We start from the raw sequence: 22637 nt of genomic DNA on the forward strand, positions 1-22637 counted from the left end.
CATTGAGCAATTAGTATACCACAGGCATCATTTAAGAGGGCTTCTTCTTTATATGTAACCTGTTATTCTCTTGGACATACCAGTTTGGTTTTTTTAAATTCCCTTAACTACCTTGCTTTAAGTCATTTCAGAGGATTTAATGGTAAATCATTTTTTACCTGGTCTCAGATGTTTACGGACTGACATGGAACATCTCTCTCCAGAGCATGAGGTGAGCCACTCTGATTATCAGTCTATGTTCATATGTAATACCTACTATATAGACTTTCATTCTCTTTATGTGAGGCTTGATTATGATACGCTGTGCTTATTAATTTTTTTAAATCTAGCTAAATGTCATTGTATGGGTTTATTTACTACTTGTAACATCTTTGAGCCTTTCTTTAATTCTCTAAACTAGAAATAACACATTCTCCTTCATTTTATATAATGAGAATTTAATAAGATAGTGTACATGAAATATTTTAACTATAAAATGTTAGTTATCTCTGACCACCAACTTAGAAGCAAAGTTTCAATTTTCTGTCTGTTTCCTCCTAATTCTTTCATTCCTTTATATTTGTCTCTTACTTCCCTCTTAGCATTTATTTCCTATTTCATATGTTCAACCTGTTTTTCTACCATCTCTTCCTATTATGATGTTTGACTCTTCTCTCCTAAATGAAACAAAAATGTCCCTTCGTTTTCTTCAAATCTCTTTTTTCTTCCCGATAGTATACACTCATTCTCTCAACTTCCGCACTGTGTATTGGTACATGATATTCACTACTCATCCATAGAACTGCTATCCCTAAGATCACTCATGACCAAACTGCCAGGATGACAGGATACTTTTTAGACCTCATAGCTCCAGGTTTGTCTGCGGCTTTTTCTGTTTCAGTACTTCTGTGGCTCTTGGGACTCCACTTCTATTCCTATTTTTTTCCTACTTCTGTAGGCAGTTCTTCCCAATCTTCCCTCGTTTCTTATTTCACCTTTAAATGTTTCCTTTTTCATTTATTAGAATTACTCTCCATGAATAAGTTGATCCACGCTCATCATCTAACTTGCCTGAATCATAAGGGTACTTTAAAAAGTTTGTGGAAAAATAGACTTGAAAGATATTATAAATCCTTCCTTGAACTTTTTGAAGACCCCTCATATGTTAATGTCTCACAAATCTTCATCTTCTACCTGACTCCATGCTGAAGCCACAGAACTTCATTTCTCTGCACCACTTGTACATTCTATCTGCATGTCCCACAAGTGTCATATCAAATTCAACATGGCCAGTCTCCCCAACCAAAATAACCAACTATTACTCTCTTTCCCCCATTTTGACTAATGGCACACTGATTTCTCCCCAGTTAGATACCTAATAGTCAACCTAAAATATGTCCAATTAGTTCTTTAATTTCATAATGTCTTTCTATTCTGTTCCCTCCTCTTTATACGTGAGCCACTCTGTTAATTCAGTCCTTGATCATATCTCATTGAGACCATTGTAGTATATCCTAATTTTTCTCTAATCTTACCGCTCCCCTATTCTTTGATCCTCACTGCAGCCAAAGTACTTTTTCTAAGTCTAAATTTTTCTAAAAGCTCTATTGGATCCAGTCCCCTCCTCCAGTACATACATCTCAGACTTCATCTTCTGCTATCTCTCCTTTGCTCACTCTGCCCCCAGCACTTTGGCTTCCTTGCTTAGAACGTGACAGACCTACTCTCACCTCAGCACCTTTGCTCAGCCTCTTCCCAGGATCCAAAACACTTACTCCTTCATCTCCTTTAAGTTTTTGCCTAAATGTCATCTTCTCCATGAAGGCTACTGTATCAGTCCATTTTCTGTTGCTTATAACAGAATACCTGGAATTGGCTAATTTATTAAGGAAAAAAAAAAAATCTAGGGGAGGAGGGGGGCGGGAAAAAAAAAGAAAAAAAATCTGTTTCTTACAGTTTCGGAGGCTGGGAAGCCCAAGGTTCAGGAAACATATCTGATGAGGGCCTTCTTCTGGGTGATGACTCTTTACAGCAACCCAGGGTATCAAATGGCAAGGAATGGCATGAGCAAGAGAGAGCTAACCTTCTCACTTGCCCTCCTTATAAAGCCATTAGAACCATGCCCCGTATGCCACAAATAGATCAATCCACTCACAAGAGCACAGTCCTCACAATCCAATCTCCTCTTAAAGGCCCCACCTTTCAAATACCATAATCAGATTTCCCACCCTCTTAGCACTGGTACAATGTGGGTCAAATTTAATGAGTTTTGGGAGGACATTCAGTCCACAGCAACTAGTCTGAACACCTCCATGTAAACTAAACATTCTCCACCCTAGCCTTCCAAGTACCCCTTATCTTATTGTGTTTTTTCCAAAGCCCTTATCACCTTCTAGAATACTATATAATTTTCGTACATTTTGTTTGTTTATTGTCTGTCCACCTTACTAGAACATAAGCTCCACAAGGAGGGAATATTGTCTGTTTTATTTGCTCTATCCTCAGTGTCTAAAAAAGTACCTGGCATATAATAGGTAGACAATAAATATTTGTTTAGTGACCTTGATGCCCAGACTTGGGCCAAGAATATTCAGGAGGTCATTCAGTTTCTGGTGTGATTGCCAGCAATCAGAGTAGGAGCTTACACCATCCACCCTTTCCGTCACTCACGCAGCTACCTTGCAAGAATGATGTTAACTCTTAGACACCCATCATATCCCCAGTTATATTTTAGAAGCCATAGAGCTGTACCTAGTCTGGGTTCTAGACGTGAAATAGTGCATCTTGCTTTTCACAACCTAGAAAAAGCAAAGGGACATAAGACAGAATGGCTTTTACTAGGGAAATATGTATATGACCATAGTGTGTGTGTGTATGTTAAATTTATATATATATATAAATTTTACTTTTAAATTAGATGGTGAGGAAATAGGAATCAGATTTAGAAGAAGGCTAGTGAAAATCAAAATAAATTTTTAATTTAAATGGAGATCTTTTAAAGCTATTTTTGTACGTTGTCTAGCAATCTAATATGAATTTCTTTAACAAAATAACTGCCAAAACTTTGCTTTTTATTAACATATTAGGGAATATTGAAAATTAAAACTTTAGATTAAACCATAGTATATTTCTCTATTTTAACTATATTTCACTAAAGTAATTTTTTTTGACCAGGTTATTTTAAGTTCCATGATAAAAGAATGCGAACAGAAAGTAGAAAACAAGACCGTCCAAGAGCCTCAAGGGTAAGACATTAATTCTTTTTTTAAGGCATTTATCTATCTAAATTTGCTATAGATGAGTATAGTGTTTCATTTTGTGTTATTTTAAAGTCATTTTTTTGGAAGGCAAGAAAATCTAGTCAGTACTTTTCCAATGCTGGTCCATAAACCATCTCATCAGAATTACCTGGGGAATTTAAAATTCAGATTCTTACCCCATGTTCTGTGCCCTCCTGTCAATATTCTGATTCATTGTAGGGATCTACATATTTAAAAATTTCCAAAGAGATTCTGATATGTATGTACCCAGATTGGGGACTCACTGGTCAAAACAATATCTAGAAATTTGTGACAGGAGTTGTAAGATGTGACAATTCACTGCATAAAAGATTGTAAACTTGAGAATGTTCTAGTCACATGCTTCTTACCAAACAAATTAGAATTCAAAAATTTAGTGAAATTAAATTATAAACATAGATATGAAAGTGTAAAGTTGGGCATTCAGGAGAGGGAGTAATTTACAAATAGACTAACTCTTACTGAAGTAAACTTGAGCAATTTATCTTAAATGGACTCTTGGACACTGTTACATATAAAAAACACAAATGTGTTTCCTTTAAGGCTGACTACCAGGAATAAGTGTTTCATCCTATCAGTCTAGAGACATACATATACTCACGCACGCATGCACACAGATACATATTGCTCCCTGCTCCCCATGCCCATCACACACAGTTTTTTGCCTCTTTGTTGTGTCAGACCCTTTCTTTAGCTTCCTAGGATAGAAGGAGCTCTTCTCTACACATACCTACCATTTTAGCCATGGAGGGTTAAAACAACAAAAGCACAATGAAACAATAAAAGTTTCTAATCTGAACACAAAATCCCTGAAATTAACACCAAAGCAAATACTTCCATTCTTTTGACATACGTTAAATATCGAGATTATTTGGTGCCTTCAGAGTATTATTTTAAAGTAACAAAATTGAGAAAAATTACATGTGAAAAACATCCTAAATGAAATTTCATGGATTCACATGCAGGAATAAAAAGATAGAAAAATATCTTCACAACTTTCGATGATTGCTTCTTTCATATGGTCTTCCTTTTAAAGATTTAAAAAAAAAAATTGGGGGGTAATCATGTTTTTTCCATGTTATTCAAATCTATTTTATTACTGGTCTTTTATAGAGAATTTGAAATAAACACATAAGTAAACAGAAAATGTAAAGAATTCTCATGTATTCATCACTCAGCTTCATCAGTTATCAAACTCAGTCAATTTTATTTCATCCATACCCTACCTACTTCCTTTTCCTGTGCTCTGATAGGTATCTCTGAAAAATGTGTCGTTTTTAAAAACATAAACACAATATCATTACCCACAAAAATATCAATAACTCCTTAATATCAACTATCTGGCCTTTGTTTAAATTTCTAATTGCTTTATAAATGTCAGCAGTGATTTGCATTTATTTTTTTCTTACATTTTATTTCTGAGTTAGGATCCAAGTGAGGTCCATTCATTGCAGTTGATTAATATAAGTCTCTTTTAATTCATAGGTACGAGGCACCCTCCTATCTCTTTTTTCTATGTACAGTTTACTTGTTAGAGAAACTGGGTCATTTGTCCTGTAGGGTTTCCCACAGTCTGAATTTTGCTGATTGCATTTCCCTTGTTTTGCTTAACATATTCTTCTGAATTTCCTGTAAATTTAGTAGTTGGGTCTAGATCTAGAGACTTAATCAGATTTGGGGCGTGTTTCTTTGTCTCCTTTAGCAAGACTGCTTTATAAAAGGAGGTTGTATTTTCATCATAAAGCAAATAATGTCTGCTTCTTTCTCTCCTTTTTTTGGCAATGTTAACAAGCTGTCAATGATTAGTGCCTACCTCCATTACTTCATTAGATGTTACAAAACATTATACTCTAATTCTATTATTCCTATGCCATTTATGACTTAGAATTCTTTGGAAAAGAAAAACTTAAGCCATGTATACTACTGTTACCTAGTGATATAGTTTATATAGTAAAGGCAAGGTAAATGTTCAGTTATTTCTCTTTATTTACCAGTTTTCGAAATAATGTGTTGATTCACTCTGACAGCAACTAGTTCGGTGGGTTTTTTTTAAAATACCATTATGAACTCATGTATTTAAACATATTTGATGTAATCCAGTGCATTGTGTTTATTATCTTTATTGATGCATTTAGCCAATTCAAGCCTTTTTTAGGTTGACTCTTCAGTCCTTTAGATATGACCCTTCCTTGTAATCTGGTATCGCAATTTCATAAACATACTTCTTTTCTTTTTTTTTGTCGTTTTTTCGTGACCGGCACTCAGCCAGTGAGTGCACCGGTCATTCCTATATAGGATCCGAACCCGCGGCGGGAGCGTCGCCGCGCTCCCAGCGCAGCACTCTACCGAGTGCGCCACGGGCTTGGCCCCATAAACATACTTCTAATAAGTTCCTTCTTTTATAGAGTAAGGGCAAGAGAGAGAGACAGTTATAACTTCGTGTATGAATTGTTCCTAGTGATTAAAAAAAAAAACCATTAATATTTGCAAGCCTTAATGACATGGATTTTTTTAATTCTTTTTATTTTCAGTTATATTATTATAAAAGTATTTTTTGGAGATATTTTATATTTATTTAGTAAAGGAGTATTCTGTAATCACCAAATAAAGTAGGAAAAATACCTGAAATAAGTATTTTATCTGTTAATCTTTAACTTACTCATTTCTGTAACAAAAGCATATATGTGAAAATATTAACCATGTTTTCAGTCAGTAAATGTACAAGTAACTGCTCTGCTCTCAGATACAAGAGGGAAACAGAAGAGTATGGGCATGAGTCCTTTCATCACGATGCTCACAGTTCTGTAGGAAGTCAAGGCATTTATGTGAATAAAGGCTTATAAGTACCAAATAAATGATACAGGCAGTATGCACTACAGGAATCAGAGGTAATCTGATACAATTTCTCACCTGCAAGAATTTCTTCATTTTGGGCACTGTGCTTGAGACTGAGATGGCTTTGTCCTTCAAAAACTTACATTGGGGGCCGACCCCATGGCTCACTCGGGAGAGTGCGGCACTGGGAGCGCAGCGGTGCTGGTAGCACTGAGGCCGCAGGTTCGGATCCTATATAGGAATGGCCAGTGCACTCACTGGCTGAGCGCAGTGCGGGCGACACCAATCCAAGGGTTCCGATCCCCCAAAAACAAAAAACTTACATTGGAGTAAGTCTAGACAATATATGAAAACAGCATTACAGTCACGTTATAGATAATGTAATAAATCCATGTTGAAATTATACCGGTTATATAAATAAGAGTGGTCTGAGCTACCAAGGATGACGAGGAGAGACTTAGTGGAGGACTTTGGGTGCCTCCATCATGCCATGCTATGCTTCTGCTCTCCCTAGATCTTTACACATAGGATTCCGTCTGCCAGGAATATTCTTATACTCTGCCTAGCTAGTATCTGTCCATCCTTCAGGACAAAGCTTAGATGTCACCTCTTCAGGGGAGCCTTCTTTGACCTATCCCTCCTCTGAAGTCTGTAGATCAAAAGCACAAGAGGAAAGCCTTGAACAGTAAAAGGAATTGCTTCTAAGTTGGAAGGGAAAGTGAGAGTGGTGCAGATAAAGATATTTATATCTGTAAAGTGCCCTCCTTATTGCTGGTAGGGAATGAAGCATACTGGATTTCATCCTTAAAGAGCCTATGATTTAGAGGAGTATTTTTCAAACTATAGATCATGACCTGTTAGTACATCATTAAATTAGTTCAGTTGGTTGTGGTAAGCATTTTCTCCCAAGAAATAGAATCAAATAAAAAATAGAATATATCTCAAGAAGTAAGGTAAGTAGTAAGTGTTTATGAACCGTGGAAGTATGTGCAATGGGTCATTATGTAAAATGTATCTCTTAAGTGAAGATCTTTGTTAGAAAAGTTTGAAAAGCACTAATCTATAGGCAGAAAATATATGTGCAAGTATTTTGATACCCTTCTTATATTCAACAGTTACTAGAGTTCACTGAACATTTACCACGGGCTGTTCCCAGAGATGAGCTTGAACAAGGCATAGTCCCTTCCACTGGGGTATTCACAGGTGAAAGTGGAAAAATGAAGCAGTTAAAAGTATAGACAAACACTAAAACAATGTCTACAAATGTTTCCAAGGAAAAAGGATTACAACAGTCTTCAAGTATGAACAATTGGCCAGAGAGGTAAAAGGAAAAGAGGAGAAAGAGATTATATGAAGAAAAACCCACATTGTGCAAAATGACAAAAGTTACAGAAGAGTATGTTTGGGTGTACTTAGTAAAGCTGGAGCACAGGGTGTGTGTGGGAGAATGATAGAGATCAGTCTCTAAAGGTAGGCAAGAACCAGATAACAAAGAACTTTGGATGCCACACTGAGAGGTTTGAACTTTATCTTATAGGCAAGGAGTTGGCAAACGTTTTCTGTAAAGGCAAAAAATATTATTTTAAGCTTGGCAGACCATACAGTCTCTGTCACAACTACTCAGCTGGACTCTACTACTATAGCAGGAAAGCAGCCATTGACAATATGCAAATGAATGGGCATGACTTTGTTCCCGGTAAAACTTTATTTGCAAAAACAGGCAGCAAGCTAGATTTGGCTTGCCACCTGTGGTTTGCTGACCCTTAGGAGCCTTGGTTCTCAAGCTTTATGGTCTATCAGAATCACCTGGAAATTGCTAGGTGCCATCCCCAGAGTTTTGGATTCAGAAGATCTGGAAATGGAATCCGAGAATTTTATTGATAACAAATTCCCAGATGATGCTGATGCTACAGGTCTAGGAGCCACACTTTGAGAAACACTGCTTTTAGCACCGGACTCTAGTGAATACAGAGAAGCAGGAACAGATTGGGAAGCTGTTATGAGAACCAATGATGAAATCAGGCATGGGCATGGATGATGAGAAGGTAATAATAAGTAATACTTATGAACAAGGTACCTTTCTAAGCATTTTTCATATATTCACTAATCTTTCTCATGATAACACTACGAAGTAGACACTATTATTGTTTTCATTTTACAGATAACACAGAGGGAGGTAACTTGCTCAAAGGCCACCTGTCTATTAAGTAGAGGAACCATAATTTGAACCCAGATATTGTGGTTCTTGAGACTGTGATCTTAACCATCATGTTATAATGCCTGTGAATGGCAGTGAGTATGAAGAGAAGACGGATTAGGGATATATTTCAGATATGAACTCAGTTTAACTTGGCAACAGTTTAGGAGTGAGGGAAAACAATCTCATTTAAATGGACAGTGGCACAGTACAACAAAATGGACTATAGGAAGAACTCTTCTGAAGGGGAATATTTAAAATTTAAAGTACAGGTAGAGGAACTCTATAGACAGTTTATTAAGATTTAAAAACCATTAGCATATGTGTGGTAATTAAAGGCTTGTGGTTGGAGGAAGGGTGGGTAGATGATATAACTTGGAAAGGGGGCTCTGACAGGGAGGAGAACAAGGTCAGGCATGGAATGAGAGACCGACATTTAAGATGCAGATGAAAGAGGAGCTGAACTGATAAACAGGCAAATCAGAAGGTGTCAGAAGTCAAGTGTGTCTTTCAAAGAGGAGTGATCTTTAATTTGCAAGATGGGATAGTGTGGGGAGACAGATAAGTACATAAATAGTTTTAAAGAAGATAAGCCAGATGTAAGATGTACTACAGATTCCCAATGAACATGAAATGACAACTGGTTGGATGTGAGTTACACAAGAAAAACCTGAGATTTCCTTGAAAACTTGCAGTGAGAAGACAATTGCCTTACAAGGCAGCCCATTTAATTTTTAACAAAAATTTTATTTTTTTAATTTCTCTTTTATCCTGAGTTAAAGTCTCTCCTCATAAAATATCTACTCTCTTGGGCCGAGCCCGTGGCGCACTTGGTAGAGTGCTGCGCTGGGAGCGCCGTGACGCTCCCGCCGCGGGTTCGGATCCCATATAGGACTGGCCGGTGCACTCACTGGCTGAGTGCCGGTCACGAAAAAACGACAAAAAAAAAAAAAAAAAAAAAAAAATCTACTCTCTAAAACAGGTTTTTATCGTTTTGCAGGGAGGTAGTGTTACCAAGCCCTTTGTAAAACTTATAAAAATTTAAATTCTCTCTTCGGAAAGAAATGCAATGATTCTTTACTGGGAAGCCTTGTAAAATAGGTACTTGGGCCCTCTACCCCAGGTGGAAAGAATCAGAAGCACTAGGATTAGGCTTGCACACCTGCATTTTCATAATTCCCTAGGTGACAGTTATGTGTATCAGTAGACCTATACAGATAAATACAGCTCTGCAGTTATACATTACCTGTCTAACTTTTCACACATAACATAGTGAGGCATCTGTTCATTCACCTAAATATTCTCTTCTCCAGCCCAAGCATTTTACTTTCCTTTCAGTTTTACCTGTTATGGTTTCCAGACTTCTTATCATCATTGTTTTTCCCCTCTTAGAATATCATTAAAACCTGATAGTATTATGTATTATCTCAAGAATGGCCTGAACCATACATCCCCTTTTTCTAGATATAAATTAAAATCATACTTATCTTTTGACTTAGACTGAGTCTTCTGCAGAAAGAGAACAGCACTGTAAAACTAGTGTTGAGGAAAGGCCCCATAGAAAAGACAGGACAGGAACTGGGCTTTGGAAAATGAGTAGGCAATGGATATATAGAGAGAGACAAAGATATCTAAGTTGAGAATCAACTTATCAATCAAAGATATCAAAGATTGAGCAATAGACTAGGTACACCTGACTGAAGCGGGTCTGAGAATTAGGCCATGGTGGTTGGTAGAAAAGAATTCGATTGCTGTATTTCTTGAATGCAAAGCACATTTTATCTTGTAGCAGTAAGTGAGCATTGAAGATTTTTGAGCTGGGGTGTAATATAAAGAAGTGACTATTTCAGAAGTTAATCTGATAATGCAAGGAGACCATATCCAAGACTGTTGGAATAATTCATTTGTAAAGTACTCATATTGGCAATGGAGTAAAAGGAAACAGTAGAGGAGACGTTTCTTAGAATAAGGTCACAGGACTTGGTTATTGGTTTGAAATAGAAGGAAAGGGAGCCATTATATTCACTGTTAGGAAGAAAGAAAAATAGAAGAACCACTGGTGAGTGGGGAGTTATTTCTACAGTTAGAGTGAATAAAAGCTAGAGATTTTGGCTTTATCTAGTAAACAGTAGTAATATGGGACTGACCTTCAGGAAAAGGGAAGTGATTCAGTAAATATTTTGAAGTCATCCTTATGTAGGAGGTATTTGAAACTTTGAGAGTAAGTTTTGTTGTTGAAGAATCAAGAGCCAAATACTGAATCTTATGGAAGATTACTTTGTCAGAAGAGAAAAAGGAGCAGGAGAGGAATAGTCAAAGACATGAAGAGAGAAATCATTGGTGTACTGGCAGAAGAGCAATGGGAAGAAGAAAGTTTCAAGGTGGAAGTCACGGTTGGGTTTTTAACTGAGTAATTCACAGTGTACACCCTCAAAGACTACACAGACCCAGATGGTTTCAGTGGCAGCCCCAAGGACTTCGTGCCATAGATTGAGCAAACATCTGTTGAGCACCTGCAGCTTGCCAAACATTGTCCTTGAAGTGTCCTCAAACACATTATCTTATTTAATCCACAGGACATTTTACAGTAAAAATTGCAAGCTGTGTTTAACAGATGAGGATACTGAATTAGAGAGATCTAAAGCATCTTGGCCAAAGCCACAAGGCAATAAACTGAGTTCCTGTGTCCATTGCAGGACAGTTGCCATGTCACTGAAGAATTGTGCTTGATCAGTATTCTGTTTTGTTCAGTATCCTATTTTGTTCAGTCATGTAATAAATCAGTAATCTTTAGTAGATATTTGGATTGTGTTTACTCCCTATACAGCAGGTTGGTGAAAATGAACATTAGAAGAAGTTGGTTTGAAAGTGTTGATTGAAATTAATGCAACTGGCAATTCAGAATATGTTCCCCCCAAAAAAGAAATATATCATAGGGTTATTATCAGCACAGTACAAAACCTCACCGTGATTTAATTTACTCATTTGTGAAAATGGAGGTAATATCTGTCTTGCAGGATTGCTATAAGAACTGAACGTGAAGTGATGCTGATAGTATCTATTAGCACTTATGGCATGCCGTTAGGTGCCTAGCACTCTGCTAAGCACTTTATACTTGTATAATCCTAATAGCCCTAGAAGGTAGGTACTAGAATTATCTCCATTTTACAGATGAGGAGATTAAATAAGTACCCAAGGTCACACGGCCAGTAAGCAGAACCAAGATTCAGTCCAATCCCAGACTTGCTCCTGACCACTACATATACTGCTTCCTTTAATATAAATGATGAACATGAAAGCTCCTAACCCGGAACAGTTCATAAAAACTCCCTTCCATAAGTCTAGTTTCTCTTTTGTGACTCCAATTCAGAATGTATTTGTTAATGATGTGTTACTAAAGAAATGAAAAAATGGATATTTTTGTTATTTAATTGCTTTACATGAATTTTAAAATTTCTTTCCTAGCTCAATGTCAATTGCTGCAAGCTTAGTGAGTGAAGATACAAAGACCAAGTTTTTGAACAAAATGGGCCAGTTGACTACATCAGGTGCCATGTTGGCCAATGTGTTTCAGAGAAAGAAGTAGAAGCAGGAAAGAAGCCCCCAGTAAACACTGAGATGGACCTCAAGCAGACTTGTTCCTTGTACTTGAAGTACTTGCCTTTTTTACTTCCTCAGTTTAATGTTCTTGCATTATAATTTTATCTTCCAAAGATACTTGCACTGCTTTTGATTATTGCTGTATGTCTGTTGATTTTGGAGTTACAGCTGTGGTGATAGAAAATTGAGTTGATAGTCTGTACCAAGTCCCTCTTCTATGTTCTTGTATTTCAGAATAATTTTATATATATATATATACATATATATATAGTGAAAAGGTTTTTCTTTTTTTTTTAAATTTTTTTGGATGGGCTATTAGCAAATATCTGTATTATACATTAAACTATTACAATGGTACTTAAAATAATGTAAATTTGAAGTAATTGTTATAAAGTAATAGAAGTGGAGATTACTTAAGTATTTAAATTATGAAAGAATAATGCAGACTTTTTATTGTTTCTTAACTGACTAGAAAGAGCCACCAGCATTACTCTGTGCCTTTTGGACTTCAGTTTGTGTGTTCCGTAGGAATTGTGTGCATTCCATTCACACAGTATTTCTTTAGGATACTGTGATGAGTTTGAATTACAAATCCTACAGTAAATAGATAATGATGAAACTTTCAACATTTCAGAGCTCTCATGAAATTCTTTAAGTGCTTTTTAAACCTCCACAGCCCATACATGCATATACTGGACTTCTGAGGAAAGACAGAACATAAGCATGGGGAATGGTAACCAAGGTGAATCTTACAAACTGGTGTGTAATAGATTTAAATGTTCACAAATAAATGTAACTGAAAAGAGCTAGTAATTGTGACATTTTCCCCAAATTGAAATACTGAAGAAAATACAGTTTGAATCTCATATTTAACACTTACCTATATAAAACATTTTATTTAAGATTTTTGAACTTTCTAATGATTTTAATTTGAGAGACTGTCTTTTCATTCTGTGTGTCACAGAGAAGTACTGAAAAGTTAAGGACACTCGGGGCTGCTTTTTTCCCTCTAAACTAAAAATGACATTGGCTAAATTATTATTGGTTAGTTATCACCTTATCCCTTAAAGTCAGTGACTATTCTTGTGCTTGATATATATTACATAGAGTCTTAAGTCAGTGTACAGTTCCATAGGAATTTGACAGTAGTCTATGCAGTCATGCAACTTGAAGTAGAAGAGAGTGGAAAGGGGGTGATTGGTTTGAGGGGTTAATGTGAGGCCTTTTTGAAAAATGAGTATTTTGATAGAGAATTCTCATTTGAGCACAGTTGATGCACACAGGTGATTCTCATATTTGTCATATAAACTAGTTTAATACACTTGGAACATAGTTGGATTACATTCACTTCCTGGAAAAGCTAGCTTACCACACATTCAAGCTTATTAAATAATTGCCATAGGTAAAGCCATTTGAAAAGTTTATTCTGAAATTATTTCTTTTACCTATAGTGAAATTATTGTTGACTAGTCTTTCTGAAAACTGTTGGATTCTAGGCATTTCTGAGAAAGTGAAAGTGGCTACCTTTCATGTCAAAAATGTTGATCTATTATAAATAAAATGTTTTTGCATACTTGTTTTTGTTTTGCTTTTGGCTATGTGTTTTATTTTTGTTTTGAAACACTATATCCTATATCCAAGTAAAAGAAATAAGAAAGCATAAAAATGCTTCAGTATTTTGGAAATGTATATAATTACCAATTTTAGTTTACTTTTACTAAAAATAGATTGTGTTGCTATAAAACTACATTTCAGAGATGATTCAAAGAAAAATGGATTTGCTTTTAACTAGAGTAAGTATGTTTGTTCTAGAGTATGTTTAACTAGAGTAAGTATGCATGTAATGTATTTTTATCATGATAACTTTTATTAATTTGTGAATCCATGTATTTAAATGCCAATTGTATTTTTAAAAAGCAACAGCAGACAAGATTCACAATATATTTCAAGTGAGTTACCCATATTATGCTCTTAAATATCTTAATATCATTAAGATTCCACACTGAGTTTTTTTAAGTAAAATATGGACTCCTCACAGACACAACAAACACTAATCATTTCTTATTCTTTTTAAACAGAAGTAAACTAACGGTACAAGTTTAAGTATTCAAGTTAATGAACAGCTAAATTTGCAAAATAATAAAAAACTAATTGGAAATTATGGCTGTGTTTCCAAAACAATAGAGTGATTAATTTTTTTGAGAAACCTAGAAGGGTCATAGTTACCAATTTAACTCAGTTCTTCCAAGAGCAATGTTTGAATGGTAGCAATTACTATCTCTATACATAAGTGTCCTTGGCCTTCATTTGTTTGCATTAGTCACCCTTTTTGAAAGATTATTTTGCTAAACATTAAATTTTCAACCTGAACAAAAGTGTGAATAATTAAGTCAAGCCATCCTCATTATAGATTATTTTTAGAGTATGTCAGCTACTCTACTCCGCACTATAATTTTAATGGGGGTCTCAAGGTGCTATTAAATTTCTTTTTCTTACAGAAAAACAATTTGTTCATATAGTCTGTGATAAAGTTTGGGGGAGTTGAAATCAGTATGTATTGAATTGTGTTCATGACCCCATTTTTCAAGATAACTTATTTTGGACCGTTATTTCAACTTTAAGGACATAACTTTCTCTACATACCACCTTGTTGATATTTGAACTGCAATATCTAACTACAGCTAGCATTTTGTGCTGGTTACCAGTTTCTGAACTATTCTTTGTGTAAAGATGTGTACTTTAAAGAGCTTTAAAGCAATTCTGTTGCCTAAAATTCTCCAGATTGGCAAGGTAACAAAATATCAACTTTAATGTTAGACGTTAACTCTCTTATAAGCAAACTATGAAATAAATTTAGCCTTTCATATGAATAAACATGTGTTTGAAAGTTATAATGTAACTTTACAGTATGCTTGCTTTTGTTACGGTTTTACTTTAGCACATTTTAAAAATAATAGATTAAGGATATATTTTACTTATCAAAAATAATATATCTGGGGGCCGGCCCGTGGCTCATTCGGGAGAGTGTGGTGCTGACAACACCAAGTCAAGGGTTAAGATCCCCTTACCGGTCATCTTAAAAAATATATATATGTGTGTATATATATATATATGGTAATTTTCTGCATTCTGGCAAAATTAAATAGATTTTAGACCATTTTTATACTATATAAGGATGTTCTGTATTTCGTCTGTTGAGTCAAAACACCCTAATCACATTCTCAGAGTGGCACATCTTATTCATATTTTTTCTTCAGGACCAACTACAGGAAACTGTTTTGATTGCCTTCTTTATGGTTTACTTTGTTTGCATATTTGAGAAAAAGCTTAAAAATTCCTATTCTCTATAAGACTGCACCAATCATAAAGTACATAACAACATAAATTTAACACAATATAAAAAACTAATTTATTATGTTTTTTGATAGTATATAGATAATTCCTTCAGTTCAGTATTGTGAGAAATGTAAACCATTTGCTTTTCTCTGGACTCTTCAATAATTCTGGAAAACTCTGTCCTAAGTATATCTACACAAAGGACTTTATTACTATTCTAATTCCCTTTATTCCATTAAAGACTAATCCATTATGTTTATTTCAATGAGATCATTGCATGGATAGATTTCTTGAGGGACTTTAATGCAGTAAAATTTATGTTATCTATAAACTGGCATTTTGTGTTGTGTATTACGGGCACTTCTCAGTGATACTTTTAGAGTGTCATTTGTTGATAGTAATCTGCTTTTTATAGTTTTAACAAAACACTTCCCTTCTTGAGCTGCTGGCATTTTTAACCTTAGATATTTTCAGGATATACATTTTTAATGTAAATGAAAATGGTACAACTATATATAAAATAATACATTGCTGAGTAATATATGTCTAAAATTTGTCATTGACTTTATGACTTTATAGATGCCTTATCTTTATTTCTGATAATAACTTGACAGTTCTTTAAATTTTTAGCTTTCTCTATTCATAAGCATTCCCGTCATGTAATAAATAATGAACCTTTTAGTGAATACTTTCATAATGTAAATAATTTTCTAGTTTATTTTTTATATGGATTTTATAAATATGGTCACCTTCCTAACAAATTCTTTCCTTACCTCCAAAGAGCATGAGACTATTATGTTCTCTCTTCCTCACCGTACTTTATGAAAATTACATAATAGTAAACCTGAAAGTTCTTTAGCACTTAAAAAGTATTATGAAAAGTTCAAGGTGGAATTAAATTTTTTTAATCACTGAATAACTAAAGCATCGATAACTGTGGATAGCCCCCTTCCCCCATGTTTTTTGTCAGATCTTGTTTTTACCATGATTGACCTAAAATTGCAGTAGAGGGCAGAAACCACTTGTGATTGTTACTTCTGCCTACTTTACTCTTTCTTAGAATTTCTAATGTGGTAAAGACTAGCAAGATGATTTTACTTTTTCTCACTCTTTTTTTTTTTTTTTTTTTTTTGGTGGCTGGCAGGGATGGGATCCAAACTCTTGACCCTTGAATTATATCACTGCGCTCTCACCAACTGGGCTAAACTGCCAGCCCTGATTTTACTTTTTATTTACCAAAACTTTTGATTAAACTGAGTAGTCAACTTAAAATTTTTCCATTACATAATTTATATGGGTTTCTGAAAAAGATTTTGCCCTTTCTAACTTCACTCATGTCTGTTAGTATACATTTGATTCTTGTTGTAACTAGCTTCCTTTGATACTTTCTTGAAACTTGTAGGCTCCTATCCTTAATCTCCTTGTAACAAACTCTTCATAGTAATGGAAGAAAAAATAAGAACTGACATTTCTTGAAAATATTTGCTCCTAGTGTTATCTAAAAGAACCTCTTCAGTTAACCCTTAACCAATAATAAAAAAAGTTAGAATCCAAATTTCTTGCTGAAGTTCTAAGTCTTCAGATCCTAGGAAGTAAATACTACGTAACAAATTTGGAGACCATTTTGTTTTCTTTGCCATACTGCTAAAATCCTTACAGCACTGTAGTGTAATTATTCAAGAAATCATGGACAGGTGATAGAAGACTAGAGATGGACAAATGTCCTGATTTTAAAACTGAGAAGCTAATAGATTGTACAAAATGTGAATTACTATTTAATATTCAATCTCTTAATACCTCTTCAGTTTGGCCTTTCTGACCACCCAAAGTAACCGCTGTTACTCTCTCACATTACCCTGGTTTTTCTTTTTCTTCATTGCTTGTATCAGTACTCATTTTCTTGTTTTTTATTGTCTATTCTCTATTAGACTCAGCTCTATTAAAATATCTATCCTTTTCAACCAGTGTCTCTCCAATATTTGAAGAATGCCTGGCATATGATAGGAACTCAACAAACTGATTGAATGAATTAATGAACTGTTGAGCTTGATAACTAGTTCCATGCAAGATTGCCAATTAGATTAAAAGGATGGTTTATGAGCATAATTAGAAGTCCTCCAAAGCAGTATGAGTTTGTTAAAACTACATGCCAAACTAATTTAATGTCCTTTCAATAATGCTATTATCTGTTGATCAGACGAATGGTGTAGTATTGTGCATCCTAACCTCAGCAAAGTATTTAACTGTTTCTCATAATGCCCTTATTTATAAACTAGGTAGGAAATATGGGCTAAGTAAAACTGCAGATAAAGAGCTATGTCATTTGTGTATGGCCTAAAAAGCAATATAGAGCTTATATTCGTATATTCTGTATATATCTCTCTGGGCAGCACCTCTTAACAAACCTCACCAAGTTTACCATGCAATTTGTAAATATGGAGAAACCGTTCTTTTCTAAAGTTTATAGAGTCGTTTATCATTCAGTGTATATTTATGGAGTACCTATTTTGTGCTAGGCTTAGAAGTACAGTGAATAAGACCAACACAGAATCCACCCTCAGAACTTGCAGCTAGACAAGGAAATAAACAGGTTGAGAGAGAAAGGCTAAGGAGGATTTGCTTTAGTTAGGGTGATTATCTTTATGGTTTATTTTGGAATGTTTCTCCCAGGTAACAGTTTACCTGAGAACTAGGAAGCATAGGCTTTAATGATGTGAAAATAGGAAGAGAATAAAAGCAGTGTGTCCGTGGCCATAAGGTGAGAAATCGTGCTGTGTTCAAGGAACTGAAAGAAAGGACCAATATGGCTGGAGTGAGTATCAGAAGATGAGATTAGAAAGAGGTGTATAGCCAGGTCCTATAGGCTCTTGTACAATATGGTTACAGTTAGAGAAACCTTTGAAAGTTCAAATAAAATTACTTGATCCAGATATACTCCTGCTTTATGAGAATGTTTTGCAGAAGGACAAGAAGAGAGGCTGAAGGCAGAAGTCTAGGCAAGATATGATGGTGGCTTGCACAAAAGTGGAACGGGGCAGATCTGAGATATATTTTCAAAGGAAAGTTGGCATGACAGATTGAATACGAAGAGTGAAAGAGAAAACCAAGTATGTCACCTACATTTCTAGAAGGAATAACTGAATAAATGATGACAATAATGAGGAAGTGAAGTAAAGAACAAGTTTGGGGACTTAATCTCAATTTTATTTTAGATATGTTAAATTAGAGGTGTCTGAGAGCTGCCTGTGGAAATGTCAAGTAAAAAGTTAGTTAGCCAAGTCTGGATGTCAGGAGAGATCAAGATTGAAGATTATGGGAGTCATCAATATTTGGATAAAGCCATGGGACTAGATGAGATGGCTTTAGGAGACAGTACCAGTGGAGAAGAGGCTCCAAATTAACCCTGGGACAACTAAGATCTGGAAATTCAGCAGAGCAAGAGGAACTACTAAAGGGGTCAAAGGGAGTGGATAAGGTGATAAAAGAGAAGAGCTTTCCAAGGAAGGGCAGATTAGCTATATCAATTGCTACCATCAGTCAAGATGAGAAGGATCTGAAACCCATTGGAAGATTAAAGTAATTGATGGCTTCCATAGTAGTTTCAGTGAATTGATGAAAACACAAGCATGATTGGTTGGAATGGGTTAAGGAGAAACAGTAACCAGAGATGATAGCTCTTTCAAAAAATTTCACCATGAAGGCAAGAAGTACTGGTAGCTACAAAGGAACATGGAGTCAAGGGAAGGTTTTGCTTAGTTTCGCTTTTTAGTGGGTGAAATTAGATCAAGTTTGTGTGCTGTTGAGAAGAAGCGCTTAGAGTGAGAAGGTGATGATGCAGCAGCAGCAACAAGCAATAACTTGAGAACGAAATCCTTGGAAAGGCGGGGTGAGATTCAGAGCACAAATGGAGGACTGGCCTCCATTGTAATAGAAGAGAAGGCAGAGAATAGATGCACTTGCTGGTAAGTGGTAGATACAGTGGTGGGAAGATTAGGGGGTTTCCACTTAATCTTTCTATTTTCTCAGTGAAGTATGAAGCAAAAACATTAGCTTGACTGGCATGTGGGAAATACTGGAGGTTTGAAAAGAAAGAAGGTAGAAATGGTTGTCTTCAAGAATGGCAGAGTGAATTATGGAGGGAACTGCCAAGCAGTTTTGAGAGCCCATTTGAAAATAGTAGTTATGTATTATTGTTTGACACTTAACATACTTATATATCATCTCTAATCCTTATACTAATCTTACTAGGTAGGTATTATTTTTCCCCATCTTACAGTGAAAAACTAATGTGCCTTAGGATGTAAATGGAGCTGAGAATCCATCCCAGTGAGAAAGAGGATAGAATCCTGAACCCAAGTCAACAATTTCAACAGTACTCCCAATCCTTGCATGAAAAAAAGAAGCCAAAACAATGGGTCAGAGCTAGGTTTGCCACCAGAAACAATTATACTTTCATCTCACCATAAAGACAAATGAGCATTTCAGCCTCATAATCTATGGATGCTATAGAACTGTTGGGTAGAAAAACTGTTACTGTAAATGGCCAGATAGCAAATATTTTGATCTTTGTTGGCTATACAGTTATTCAGCTCTGCCACTATAGTGCAAGAGCAACCAAATATAGTAAATAAACAAGTGGGCATGGCTGTGTTCCAATAAAACTTTATTCACAAAAACAGGTAGTGGGCCATAGTTTGCTGACCCCTACTACAGTACTTGAACTGATTTTAGCCTGAAAAGTTTCAGAGTAGTTGTTACTAGTCACCTATTACAATCATTAAAAAATAAATAACAAATTTTAAAAAACTCAGTAGGAGGACTTCTGACCCAAAAAGATAATTTTCCTTTATAGAATATTTATAAAATCATTTTATATCAGAATTCCACTTCCAACTGTGGCAAATCTGCTTGTTTTAAGTTGACCCTCCTGCTGAGAACAACTAGAAAATCTGGATAAAATATCAAAAATAGGTTAAAACATATTGGAGAGCTCTCAGAACAGCAAGGACTTGTAGGTCCAAGATCCTGAAGCTAAGGGGAGGTCAGAGACATGAACATGATATTTCCTCTGGAGGCATTTGCTGATTTGAGACGAGGAAAAAAATATGTGTAGAGCTTCCAGTCATCTCACAAGCATGAGGGAAACAAAAATTGCAGTCCAGGGACTGCAAAGGGAATGGGACTGGTAAACACATTTTGGTGGGGACCCCAAAATGTTATACCCTAAAAATAAGGGTGAAATGGAATAAGGTGATACCTTTGGGTCATCTCAATCTACCTGTGAACCACTTCAGTCCCTGAGTATGTTAAAGCAACCTGTTCCTAATCCTACTTACTGCCTGCCAAGAACAAAAGCATATCTTCACTAAAGGAAGAAAACAGCATCCCAAGCCTCAATTCAAGTTTTTGTACCCAACATCTTCAATCAATGAAACAATACCCCTTGTGCCAGGGGACAAGACCAATTAACCAAAACTTACTAGAGGAAAACAAAAATAGAAGCCAACTTATAAGAAAGCCATACATTATAGAATTATCATATACAAACTTTAAGATAACTGGGATTACTGTGTTCAAGAAAATAAGGAACAAAATAAAAATTTCAGCTGAAAGCTGGAAACTGAAAATAAATCAAATGGAAATTTTTAAAATGAAAACTGTAATAACTGAAAATTATAACTCAATGAAACATTTAACAGCAGATAAGATATAGTTGAAGAGAGAGTTAGTGAACTGGTAGATAGATCAGAGGAAAATGCTCACACTGAAGCACAGATTTTTGTAAAAATGCAAAAGACGGAAAAAAAGGTAAGAGTCATATGGGACAGAAACTATTTTGAGAGAATGGCAAAGAATTTTCTCAAACTTACAAAAAACATCAAGAAGGGTAATGAACCACAAATGGGATAGATACAAAGAAAACTAAACTGAGATATGTCATAGTAAAACTGCTGAAAATCAAAGAGAAAATCTTAAAAGCAGCAACAATAAGATTGATAGTGGACTTAACAGAAAACAAAAGAATGATATCTTTAAAATGCTGAAAAAAAAAAAAAATAAGTGCCACCCTGGAGTTCTATACTTAGCAAAAAATACCATTTAAAATTAAGGCAAATTAAGATATTGTTAGACCAAAATAAATCCCAAAACAAAACAGAATTTGTCACCAGAATGAAAAACCAAAAGAAGCTATTCAAGCAAAGGAAAATGATCCTTGATGCTAGATTAGAGATGCAGAAGGGAATAAAGCACAGTGGAAAGGATTAATATGTGGGTAAATCTAAAAATGTCTTGTAGAACTTAAAATATGCATACCCAACAAAAATAGCACACAAGATGGGGATGGGGTGTGACTAAAGTTAAAGTACTCAAAGATGCCTGAATTTCCCCAGAAGTAATAAAAACACTACTTTGCATAAGACTTTAACAAGTTTAGGATGCATGTTGTAATGTCTAGGGTAGGTAACAATTTTAAAAAAGAAAAGAAAAGAAGCTTGTGGAGGGGAAAAATAGAATGATAACAATTAAAATACTCAATCTTTTTTGTACTTAACAGCTTCAAAATGTATTAAAGCAAAAACTGACAGAACTAAAAGGAAAACTTGTCACACAATTTCACATTTTAATAATTTTAACCCACTTCTCTCAGAAACTGATGGAAAACAATTTAAGAGTCAGTAATGTTATAAAAGATTTCAACAACAATTATAAATTTGACCTGAATATCTTATGAAGAATTCTATTCCCAACAACTGCAAAATACACATTATTTTCAAATGTTCATGCGACATTTACCAAAACTGACTATATGCTGGGCCACAAAGCAAGTATAACAAGTTTCAAAGGATTGAAATCCTACTGAATATGTTCTCTGACCTCAGTGGAATTGTTATCAACAACAAAAAGGTAACTTGAAAATACAAACATTGGAAAAGTAAGCAATGTACTTCTGAAAGAAACCATAGGTTAAGGAAGAAACAACAGTGGAAAGTAGAAAATGTTTTTATAAATAAAGATTCAAAAATGTCAAAACTTGTAAGATGAAGCTGAAGTCATGCTCAGAGGGAAATGTACATATAGTTTTTTGTTTGTTTTTTGTTTTAAAAGATGACCAGTAAGGGGATCCCAACCCTTGACTTGGTGGTGTCAGCACCATGCTCTCCCAATTGAGCTAACCAGCCATCCCTATATAGGGATCCAAACCTGTGGCCTTGGTGCTATCAGCACCACACTCTCCCAAGTGAGCCACGGGCCAGCCCAAAATGTACCTATAGTTTTAAATACATAGATTAGAAAAGAAGAAAGGCTCAAGATCAACTATGTAACATTCATTTCAATAAGTTTGAAAAAGAACAGCAAAATAAGCAGAAGATCGGAAATTAGTGAAATAG

At 35.2% G+C, this 22637-nt stretch overlaps 1 protein-coding gene across 4 annotated transcripts in view; it reads left to right on the forward strand.

Moving 5' to 3' along the window:
• Positions 1–13426, forward strand: part of RELCH (RAB11 binding and LisH domain, coiled-coil and HEAT repeat containing) — a 139659-nt gene extending 126233 nt beyond the window's left edge. For all 4 annotated transcript variants that reach the window (XM_063076759.1, XM_063076761.1, XM_063076763.1 and 1 more), the window contains 3 exons: positions 123–211; positions 3154–3224; positions 11776–13426. In XM_063076759.1, the coding sequence (XP_062932829.1) occupies positions 123–211; positions 3154–3224; positions 11776–11896 (281 nt within the window). In that variant the 3' untranslated portion in view covers positions 11897–13426. The remainder of the gene's footprint in view (positions 1–122; positions 212–3153; positions 3225–11775) is intronic.
• Positions 13427–22637: the final 9211 nt, after the last annotated feature.

This window comes from Cynocephalus volans, chromosome 13 (assembly GCF_027409185.1).
Source record: "Cynocephalus volans isolate mCynVol1 chromosome 13, mCynVol1.pri, whole genome shotgun sequence".
In the NCBI taxonomy this organism is placed as follows: Eukaryota; Metazoa; Chordata; class Mammalia; order Dermoptera; family Cynocephalidae; genus Cynocephalus; species Cynocephalus volans.